The sequence below is a fragment of the Lissotriton helveticus genome, chromosome 7 (assembly GCF_964261635.1).
Source record: "Lissotriton helveticus chromosome 7, aLisHel1.1, whole genome shotgun sequence".
NCBI classification, from domain to species: Eukaryota; Metazoa; Chordata; class Amphibia; order Caudata; family Salamandridae; genus Lissotriton; species Lissotriton helveticus.
The window spans coordinates 795,051,243-795,063,468 of record NC_136068.1 but is presented as its reverse complement, the minus strand read 5'-3'; the positions used below and the strand labels follow the sequence as shown (position 1 = coordinate 795,063,468).

Below are 12,226 nucleotides of genomic sequence, written 5' to 3'. Positions count from 1 at the left end.
AAAGAGGTGTTATAGATTTTAGAGAAAGAGCAGGCCAGGAGTGGGAATATTAAATTGCACTTTCGGGGGGTCAGCGAGTCTGTGGGAGAACCAGATTTCACTTTCCCCAGAGCAACTAACACTTGGGCAGCCGTGGTGGACTCAAACTCCATAAGCAAAGAACACTCAGTGTGGTAAGGAATCAGGGAGTTACAGGAGGAAGCCTCACCTATTAAGATGCCGTTGGGTCCGGGGGTTGTAAACGTAGAGTAGATAGACTTGATTTTGTTGTAAAAGTGCGCATCCAATGCGTTAACCCCCTCCATGGTGGGGATGAAAGATGATTGTTCCACCTGTGGTGCAGTGAACTCATTTAATATTTTAAATAGTTCTTTGGAGGAGTGGGAGGCTTTTTTAATTCTTTGTGAGAGATAGCTAGATTTAGCTTCCCTTATTTTTTCAAAATAAATGGAATGGATCTGTTTGTAATTTTTACGATCTTCGATTGTTCTTATTTTCCTCCACAACCTTTCAGCGGCTCTACTAGCAATTTTCTTTATTTTCAGTTCCTCCGTAAACCATGGGGAGGCAATAGATTTTACTTTGACTCTAGTTTCAGGAATGACCTTGTTCAGTGCAATCTTAACGCGTTTTTCCAGCTGGATGGCCATTAGGTCGATGTTAAGTGTGTCACTAAAAGGGTTAAAGTGGGTCTCAAAAGCCTCCAGTGTCAGTTTATGCCAGGGCCGTATGAGCCTTGAGTCTGAACACTTAGAGACCCTGGGCTTATTACGACCAGGGAAGCCGAATTTCACTAGAAAGTGGTCCGTCCAGGTCATAGGCAGAGGGGGTTCACAGGTGAAGCTGGGCATATTAGTAAAAATTAGATCAAGAGTATACCCTGCCTGATGAGTAGGTCCTAGAACCCTTTGCGTTAATGTCAAGGTTTCCATAGTGGTCCTTAGATGACAGGAGTCAGTGTCGAGAATAAGTTCCATGTGATAATTAAAATCTCCTATTAAAATGAAGTGATCCGTGGCTAACACATGTGAGGCGATAATGTCCAAAAGAGCATTGACAAATTTGGATTTTTCGCCTGGGTGTCTATAGACCAGAGCAACTCTTCCCATAGTCGTTTTAAGATGCGAGATGTTAACTATTAGAATTTCAAACAGGGGGTTTGAAAAGGATTCTAACAGGGAGATACCAATCGGGGCCTTTGCTGCCACTGCAACTCCGCCTCCTCTCCTTCCCTCTCTGTCTTGTCTGATAACATGATGTTCCTGTGGAAATGCAATGGCAATATCTGGCAAAGCCTGACTATGAAGCCATGTTTCTGTAAGGAAACATATATCCAGTCGTTCATTGTCAAGTAGAGTCCATAGCTCCAAGGCGTGCTTGGGGATGGACCTAGTATTTATGTAGAGGGCAGAGAGAGATTTAGAGCCTACGGTGGTGGTGGATCTGATTATTTTTCCTGAATTTGTGTCAGATATGGAGGTCGCAAGAGTGGGCATAGACGCTAGGGAAGCGGCAGTAATATCGGGGTTATTTGTTAGAGTGCAAGGCAAGGGTTGAGGGTAATGAGTGGTGGTCACACTCTTTGGATTGAGAGATAAAAGTTCTTGCCTGGAATAGCGAATCATAACTGCAACAATAATAATCCCCTCACCATTAACGGCCGCGATTGGGCCAGGGGTCCAGGCGGCGGGCGGGCCTTTGGCGCGCCTGCGGCGCTCCTTCGGCGCGCCGCTGCGCGCGTCCGCGCTGGGGGTGGAAATAAGTAGGCAAGAGGGGCGGGGCCACTATGCTGACGTTGTCTGGTGCTCTGCAGCTTCCTGTCCCTCCGCTCAACCGGCACAAGCCGTGGCGGACCGGGGACACAGCAGAGGGAGCCCAGTGAGAGGTGAAACAGTGGGCGGTCGTAGTTACCGCTGTGCAATGATTATATAAACAATGAGTGATTTTTAAAAATGGCCGCAGTTAAAAACATCAAAGAAACAAAGTACAAATCTCCGAGGGGAGAGCAATCACAATACAAACGTCAGGAATTTCTCCCTTAATTCACAAGCCCCCACAGCGCTAGCGAGCAGAGGATCATTCACAGCAGGAATGCCGTTTGTCACCCCTGTTACATGTTTTGTTACTCAGTACGTTCTAATTACAGCCTCAGAGCACTATTTTCTTAAATGGATTTCTCCCAAAGCATTTTTTTCCCCAGAACACGCCACACATGCCCTTAATCTTGAATATGGCGGCCTCGCGCATTTCACTTGTTGTGCAGCTCGGCTACCAACATTTTTTTAATTATTAAAATTACCTGCAGAACTCCACAAATTCACCTGCATTTACATTACAATGGTGCACGCGGCTTACAGACCCTCATCCCCGTCCCATCCCTTGGCTCCGTGCTATACGTTTCAGCACGGAGCCCGCGTTTACATTAACCTGGGCACACACATTCAACAATGGCACCTGTGACTTAAAGACCCTCATCCCGCCCAGTGCACCATGATTGATGTTTCAGCACGGCGCCGGCTTTTACATTAACACTGGTGCACACAGTCAACAATGGCGCCCGTGACTCAAAGGCCCTCATCAAGACCCACATTCCCCTCATCCAATTGTGATATTGTTGGGATCTGTATTGTTAACATTTGGATATTTTTTATGCATCATTGAGGTGGGTTGTTCCACTGCCCGTGTGTACAGTTATTCACCTACCGACTTGGACAATTGTTTATAAATCTTAAAGATGACTTAGGGATCATCTCTGTCCCCGCACCTGTTAAATTTGTATATTGGTCCACTGGTACTGTCTCTGAGGAAAATGAATATTTGCATCTTTAACTATGCCGATGACTTACAATTAATTTTGACCATCGATAATACTCTTGACTCAATTTCGAAATTCTAAACAACTATGCGATTTATCCGCAACTGGATGAATAGCAATCATTTAAAACTACATCCAGAAAAAACAGAACTGGTCTTAGTCAGCGGCTCTTAAAACACATGGAGTTCAAATTTCTGGCCCGCTGTGCTGAGTACACCTCCCCTATCCTATACCTCGGCGAAGAGCGTCGGAGTTATTATTGACAACAATCTATCTATGAAGCCTCAGATCGGGTCAGTAGTATCCACCTGTTTCTTCCAGCTCTGGAAGAACAGGAAAATTGGCAGATACCTCACCTATGAAGCTCTCATTCAGGTTGCTCTGTCACAAGTCACTTTCCACATTCATTATGAAAACTCTCTTTACTTGGCCTCCTTGAATGTCTAAGAGAAAGATTGCAACTGGTGCAAAACCAGACAGACTGATTTACCAACAGCCTAGAAGGGGCCACATCACCTCCTTGATTAAGAAACTGCACTTGCTACCAGTAAAACAACACAATACATTAAACATTGGGTGTCTTATATTCAAATCCCTGCAGGGCACCGGCCCTTAATTAATTTCTACGCGCATCCATAGGTATATCGCCGCCCGGGACCAGAGGTCTTCTTACCTCACACTCCTGACTACCCCCACTTTTAAAAAGAAGAGGCTAGACGGAGCTAGATTCTCTGTTCTGATCCCTCATTTTTGGAATTCACTCACTCTGAAGATCAGATCATCACGGTGCTATATTCAATGCAGATATCTCTTAAAAACATGGTTGTTCTTCGAAGCATATAAATGAATCATTAAGCTGCATGCTCTTCCGTGTATTTAGCACCAAGAAACAGTGTGGTGTATGTGTGCTCTACAATATTTTTACCATAACATAACATGACTATCATTATAACTACACATTCTGATAATGAGTGTAATGTATGCTAACATATCGGGTACTTGAACAGGGTGTTCATCCTTACATGGGATTATACACATTTACATTGTCCCTTTTTATGGTGTAGACCTGCAGATGTAGAACTTGTTCTGCATTAGGCTGGAATAGATTGCTATTAAATTAACCATTGTCATCCTTATTAGGTTGTCTCTCCTCGTGAAGTATCATGCCGTATAAACTATGGGTGCATTTGCTTTGAGACGTTGTTTAAGAAAGTACTTTAGATTTAATGAGGATAATTTATCTTTTGCAATATGGCCACTGTAGATCAAGTCTGGACCACGTTATGATAATGTGACTAGTCACATGGTTATAGTATACTGTGGCTTGTTTATGAACGATGTGACATACGCTATATAATACATACACATTTAGATTTGTAAGGGGTGTATGCTCAGTAGCAAAACATATGTATTTTTTGCATTAGTTTTGAGTATTACATTATTATAATTTACCTCTGTGGGCATTTATGGCCATCAATTGTGCTTTTGGGTCAATTATTAGGTTACTTTAATGGGTACACATCTTTTATGTGTCCCCTTTTTGTTTCTGTGTCCTGTAGAAGGTAAGTACAAAAGTGGTCCTTCGGTTGTAAAGAGCCAGTTTTTCCACTCCAATATAGCCACTAGGGAATTGGTTGAATTGGGTCCCTGACTGGGTCCCGGTCATGTGACTGGATCTGTGTGTTTATATGCACTATGGCTTGCTTCTGCATTAAGATACACTACGAGATCAGCGTTGCTATCTCATGGATCGATAATTAAGGTGAGTTACATTGAGTTAATAGTTTATTAAAAGTGCTGGGTTTCGCAATGCCTTGGATGCTCTCCTAATACATTTTTTCCTGACATTGTGAAGTTCCCAGTCAGTGTAAAACTACGGACAGGTAAGGTGCTTGGTGTTCACCTTTTTATATCATGCTTTATGTAGGGTTACAGAAAGAGCGGTTCTTCTAATCATTTCTAATATTATTTTTCTAGCAGTCGTTTATAATTGAATGGGCATTCATCTTGCCCGTGTTGTGGATTGAACTGGCATAATATGGGATTTTATGTCATATTGCCACATCACTTTACTGGGTGAAGCAACTCATGGCATGTTGCACTGTGTTGGTTATTCGTTGGACATGGGTCTTTTGCACGATTGAGGTGGTGCTTTGTGTATACCAATCCAACCTACATAACTCCACTACACACCACATACATACACTCTAGAACACACAAATAGAACACATTGCTATTTCTAATGCCAATAGCTCTAACTCAAACAAATGCGAGACCTATTGCATTTCCAATGCTTGTTTTTCGTAGGTGCTAACAAATATTACTATTTTCAGCCAAGATGTATAATATGCATAGTCGGAAGTTCAAGACTTTTGTGAAAAAGCGAAACAGGTGCAATTTACGCCCGTGGATGGGCACAATTTATTCATGGTCTAAATTACGCCCGTTTTTGTTCAATGGGGCCTAAATAATAAGGGATTAATAATGGTGTCTGGGCTCCAAACGTAATCCTTTCTGCTCCGTGAATAAAATAGCAGTCAAGAAATTATGCGGTGTATGTATTCAACAACCAGGGATGTAAGCATAGTTAAATCATTAATATTTAATTTGAAAAGTACTAATGCCATGAAGAGATCTGAAAGATAAACTTTTTCGAGTGTGAGATGTGACCCTGGAATCTATTTGTACCCTTTTCATTCTGAGACAGCCGACTCTGCAGATACATTATAATAACGAACTTGTTTGTTTTTTAATATTGAACATTGATAAAGTAAGCAAGTGCATTGATGAGAGTCAGTTTGATTAACTTACCTCAATTTCCTGATAAGAATTGTTGATCATAGCTATTAACATGTTGAGCAGCACCACCACCATGGTCACATTGTACACTCCATAGAGAATATAGCCGATATTTTCAATGAACTTGTGATCATATTTCAATACCACCGATATCACTTCGGACAAGCCAAATATTGACCAGAATAATGTTTTAAAACTTTCTTCTACCCTGAAAAATAAACACATGTTTGATATCTTCATTTATGTTAAATGACTGTAGGCAAAAAATACACAACAACAATCTAGTGAATAAACCTAGATAGGAAGTTATCATGAAACGTATTTGCAGTTGTCAAGTTGCATTTCCTGGTTTGATAAGAATAAATGGATTTCTAGCAATAGCGCGGCACTACACGCGCGTCTGTAAAATGTTTTATCTCCTGTGTCAAAGATTCAAACCAATATTTGCAGCTCTCACATCGTAAATCAGATTATAGAATGTAATGTCATCTCTCCTGATGTGATGAGAAGACATGAAATATTAGCATCATAATCATGGCAATAACAGTTCACCTTTTTGAATGGATAGCCTGCCTGGCAGGCTGTGGAGTGCTGCTCCTCAAGTTACCTGCGGATTGAATGCTGTGCAGACCCTGAAATGATAAGCTGTAAAACAGTCTGGCACTAACATCCTCGAACTTATTACATACAGTAAGCAGTGTCAGGTCAACCGAACTGGATCCCTCTAACCTGGGGAACTATTTTTGACACACTGTGAAGTGCACAATGGCACAGTTTTAAAAGTCATTCTTTAATAAATAGAAAATACCATAAAACAAAAAAAAGATATACGCAGATTTACACACTTTGCACAACACTGCTTGAAAAGCAGCAGCGCTCATTTTGAAAAAGCCAAAAAAGTACAGTGACGTATTTGTTGAGTTACACATCGATGACGTCATCCTGTGCCTCCTCATTAAAAAAAATGATTTCAGCATGACAACAAGCAATGCGCTAAGGCACAAAGCACCTCGGAGCTGCCGTGAGTTTCGCATGTTCTGAAGGTACACCCTCCTTTGCAAATTTCAAAGCGTACACAACCCTCATAGGCCAAACCATGTAAAATAAGTCATTTTGCAGTAATTATACATCATACTCATAGGAATATTATGCGATATTCCACTTTTCCCATGTTTGAGCCTGGTTTCCTTTGACAATAGTGTTCAACACAATGCAACGTCACAGTATTTGAGTAGCACTGGCTTTGCATAAAAACGTTTTTGGTTTTGTGCTGTTCCCTCTTATTATGCCCTCTCTGCATAGATAGCTAGTGGGATATCTAATCTACGAGGGAGGGGTAGGGGCAGGGGGCAAGCACACACGTGACAACAAATATACAAATAAACAGGCACATGTGCACGAATAATATTGAAATACATAAGAAACTCTTACCTCACTACAGGATACCTCCTGGCTCAGGACCTCGTGGTAACTTCAATGCAGGCCCAAGCAACTCCCTTAACCAATCCTGGTGCTGCTCTCACCAGCATGAGAGCAGCGCCCTGATTGGAGGAAGTGGCCTGTTTTGGGGTCCATAGTGCTCTGGAGTCCTGCACTTGCCCTAACCTAGCTTTCTTAAGACAACTATCTGGGTTAGTGGTTTCAAAGTGGGCATGTCTGGCTGGCAGTTGCAAGAGGGCTGGCACTTTGAAAAGTGCACATACAGCCCACCCTCCTACCTGCTGCTGCTGGTACTAAGGCCAGCCCCGTCCTGACTCTCAGATCAAGATGGGAGGCTGACAAAGTGCTAATGAATTGCCATTCTATTTTTCATCTTGGGTGTCGTGGGCATTTAAGAGGGGTGAGCTCTTCTGCTCCAGCTGAGGGGTATTACAAAGCACTGCATAGGTACACGTGTGTGTTGCAGCAAAATAATAGCACATCTGAGACTGTGTTTCTGACAAAGAAGTCCCTGTGAGAAAGAGTTAACAAGTTAAAGTTATATTGTAAAGAACATAGAGAAAATATATAGGTTAAAATGATAAATATTCATAAATATAGTGCAAAGAGGGACTGTGAAGAAAAGACCTTTAGGTATGGAAATCTGCTTTACTAATCTTAAATATTTACTTGAGAATTTTACTACAAGCGCCCTATTCTTGTACGACTCCTGCTAAAATATGTGGAAAAGAGAGTCGGATTTGGAGGCCCCGAGGGACGCTTTTGGATTTGTGCATGAGTTTTTACGAGGTAAGAAATGGGCTGCAGTAAAATGGGTGATTTTCAGCCTTCCTATAGTGCGTGTATAAACTGTATATGATCTGACTTTACCGGTGAGAGGCACCGCTCGTGGAAGTCTATTTCGTGTGGATTGATGGGGGCACCGCATAAACGAGCCGAGCCCATATTGCAAACAATCCGTGTCAGCGTTATCTGTGATTGCCTGCACCAGAGCGAAGGGAGCTGCAGCCTAATATGAGATTGAAAGATATTATGAAATAATGGAGTGCGGGGGTGTAATGTGATAGAGCACAGGAAACCATCCATCACTTACCACCCCCAGACTCAATTACTTTGTGCTGTCTTGAAACCTCCAAGTATACACCCTTTGCATCTTCACTGTTGTGTGTTTACACCGTGACAAGCAGAGTTAGTTTACATGATAATGCCCCACATCACTCAAAATGCTAAGAAACCATCCAATTATTAAAATGTTCTTTTTAGAAAATCCTTTTATTCACCCATGAAAACATAATATTGTTATGTTTCATATATAACTTTTGCAAATATGGTGGGATATTACTTTTTAGTCAATGTTTCTTCAGTAATGGCCTCTTAGAGGTCTTTATTTGTGGACAAAAAAAACCTTTTGATCATTCAGTGCAGGGAATTTGAAAGGGGAGTGGGGCTACAGTGTCACCAAAAAGCATTCATTAGCATATGTCTAGCCTGTGCTGAAAAATAGAACACAAAATGTATCAAACTCAAAGTAAAAAAATGAACTACTTTAGCACTGCAGAACTACTCAGAAATACATGCCCACCTTATCTGCAAAGGCAACACTCAACCTTTACATGACCCAAGGATATCTCAGGTATCAGTGTACACAAAAATGCAGCGTATATCCTGCAGAAGTTAACACTTGAGCAGGAAAGGTAGGAGAGAGTTAGAGCATCCAGCCCCATTGCTACAGGAACGTGGGAGTATATTATAATTCCATGAAAAAACAAATACATATATGGGATAATGTACCCCCTGTCGTACATTATAAGAATGTTTCAAGTCACTGAGGAGTTCCACTATGACATAGAGGAACAAGGCAGAAGGCCGACATCCTTTATATTGTAATGGAACTCCAAAGTGACTTGCAACATCGTTAACATACACAACAGGGGTTACTTTATCCCATATAGTACTTGGTTACACAATCCCCTGTCCTACAAACTAGTTAAACCCTTGGTGAATAGTGCTTTCATATGATAGAGAACATGTTTGCTAATATATAGTATAGAAAAAATGTTTCTAGTGCAAAACTAAACACTTAAAAAAGCTGTTAGATATTTGTTGGAAAAATATATTAGAATCACTTCAATACAAGTCAGTTTAAAAATAGAAAGCCACAGTAGCTCAAATTTATAAACATGCAAAATGATTATAGTTTTTATATATTGCCTTAAGGAGTGAAAAAAATAAGAGTGAAAAAAATAAAACATGTTGCAATAATTATCTCCTTTCTGCTTGTCACTGTAAGTTGGAAAAACATACCAGAAGAAAAAATATCAATGTTTTTTGTTTTTTGAACAGCTGCTTCAATTATGCTTCATGACACATCCTCGTCTTTGGTAGCAGGCATTGTGACATCAGAACTCAATTTTAATATGTTATTACAGATGAATTATGACTTAGTTTGTCACAAGTCACCGATGCAAAGCAATTATAGGCTGTTTTATAGTAATTGCAGAATCCCGTTTATTATAACTAAACACACAGGTAAATAATTATGTTTAAGGATGAAAGTTTCTGGTAACCTGTGCAGCTAGATCCCTGCTATACTTCACCATATGCACCCCTTTTGCCACACCACAACACAGTGTTCGCACATACACTGAAAACAATGCACCTGCACAATATGACAAGAAACCTGAGCAAACTCATTAAGAGTGCTCTCATCACCACTGTTAGAATTGGGGGTCTCTTCGTTTAGACACCATCAAAATGATGATTTCTCCACATATTTTATACACTGTTTCCATGCTACCTGTGAAAATCCCTAAATTATTTTTCAATCGGCTGAATTCCATTTGCTCCAAGTTTCTGTGGAATAATAAAAGACCTTGTATTGCCTTACATAAACTTATATGCCCAAAATCTGAAGGTGGGGTCCGCTTTCCTGATTTTCAATCGTACCATTCTGCCTTTTTAATAAAACAAGCCTTCTCATTGGCGTTTGATTTCAATGATACCCCTTTACCCAGATGGATTGCTATTGAGAGGTCCTTGTTAAAGGATTTTTCTTTCCAGCAAACCCTTTTTATGTCCAATTCTTCCTTCTTGACTACACACCCTGTACTGAAATACTCACATACTCTGTTGCATAATATATTCTCGAAAGACTCGTCCCCACTACAAACTTTTCTTTCCTCTAGCGTATGGTATAACAAATATCTTAAGTACAAGGGTAAATCTTTCTATTTCAAGTATTGGAAAGAAAAGGATATTATGTTTGTGTACCAATTTTTTTCTGATTCATCCATTATTTCATTTGATGTAATGCAAACTATGTTTGATTTACCTGTACATTTTCGCAAAGAATTTGACATTATTACTTCTGCCATTCTATCTCACCTATCTACCCTTCCTACTTTTGATCTCCTTCCTTCCCTTACTCCTTCCACTCCATTATATACTATCTTTACTCAACAAATACCCAAAGCTGCTCTAATTTATAAATTGTTATTAGACAATGTTGGCCTTAGGCCTAAAACTGTTACTGAAACTGTTTGGGAAACTGATTTATCTTTCTCGTTATCTGTTGATGTTTGGGATCACTTATGGGCTAAACTGTTTAAGACTTCGCTTTCAGCCCGTATTACTCAGTCACTTTTTTTTCTTTACCATAGAGCTCTAATTACCCCAGTAAGCATAACAAAATTCTCCCCTTCCTCCTCACCCCTTTGTTGGTCCTGTTCATCTCTCCCTGGCACACTCACTCACCTCTTATTTGAATGCCCATCAGTTTTCACTTTTTGGAACGCAGTTTGGAAATATTGCATGCGTATTTTTCATTTATCTGAACCTTTTTCATCGTTGCATATTTTTTTAGGTTCCCTATCTGAAGTTTTGGACTTACATTCGTATAACGCTAAATTGTTTGATCTTCTCATTGCAACTGCTTTCAAAGTAATTTTGTCTTGCTGGAAGGATAACTCTAAATTGTCTGTGCATACCTGGTGGAATTTTGTATGCGATGAGCACAGAATTGCAATTGCTTCTTCTACTTCTGTCACCTTAAAAATCAAATCTGATCTTACCTGGCTACCTTTCTCTACCTTCTTATCCTCTTCTCCCCCTCCCTAACCTTTCCCCCTTTTCTTTCTCTCTTCTTCTTTTTCTCTTTTCTTTTCTTCTCTTTCTTTCTCTCTACTATTGTCTTCCATTTCATATTTTATCTGAACCTTTTTTTTTTTTTTTTTTCATCTCCACTTATCTTTCATGATTGTCTCATATTGGTTCTGATCTATGTCATGCTGTTATATTCTGTTGTATTATTTTTTTTTACGCAAAATAAAAACTTATTAAACTGAAAAAAAGAATTGGGGGTCTCTGGTTGGCACAGGTAGGTACTTGTGACAAGCAGGGACCCTCTCCTCTAGTCAGGGCAAGGGAATTACTCTCTCAAAATAACCCTTGCTCACCCTCTAGGCGGCGTGGCGCGAGCAGTCAATGCTTATTTCAGAGGCGATGTAAGTTAAGCAGTTGTGACCACATACAGTACCCCAGTGACAACACTACAAATGGACACCACACAGGTTTTATATAAAAAATAAGTACACTTTATGTAGAGTTATCAAAAGACCAATAAACGACAACAAGAATCCACAGTAATATTAAGTTTCAAGAGTTCAGGTTAAAAAAGGCTTAATTCAAGGTTCTGTGTGAGTCGGTAGCCTTGTCCGACTACAGTGTTGTTAAAAAAATTCCAGAGTCTAGTCCGGGCCGACTCAAATGTCAACGGACTCAAAAACAGTACTTTTTCCTTGAGGCGGCCGACACGGATGTGCGAGCCGGTTCCGGTGTTCGTCGCGGTGTAGAAAAAGATAGCGTTGCAGGTCATTGTGTCCCTTCCATCGCGGTCCAGGCCACGGCTCGTTGACGGCGTCGGTGAGCTCAGAGCTTGCATTGTTCGGGGCAGACGTTGCGCGTTGCGGTGCTTCCAGCTTTACGGTGCAGCGTTCGAGCCGGAGTTCGGGACCTGGCGTCGGTCAGTCCAGACAGCGGTGCGAGTCGGGCGCTGCTTAGCAAAGTGTGCGAGGTGGTGCCCAACTCCGGTGCAGTCACAGGACTTTAAGTCAGCAGCAGTGACCGCGCCAGTCAAACCAGTTCGATTCGGTGTAGAGAGGCATTGGACGTTGC

The 12,226-nt window shown here is 40.9% G+C and overlaps 1 protein-coding gene across 1 annotated transcript in view; it reads right to left on the bottom strand.

Annotated features, from left to right (window-relative positions):
- The window catches only part of TRPC7 (transient receptor potential cation channel subfamily C member 7), a 1,084,504-nt gene that overhangs the window by 208,888 nt on the left and 863,390 nt on the right, over positions 1-12,226 (bottom strand). Inside the window, exon 7 of the mRNA XM_078653219.1 lies at positions 5,627-5,822. Within this exon, the coding sequence (XP_078509345.1) occupies positions 5,627-5,822 (196 nt within the window). The remainder of the gene's footprint in view (positions 1-5,626; positions 5,823-12,226) is intronic.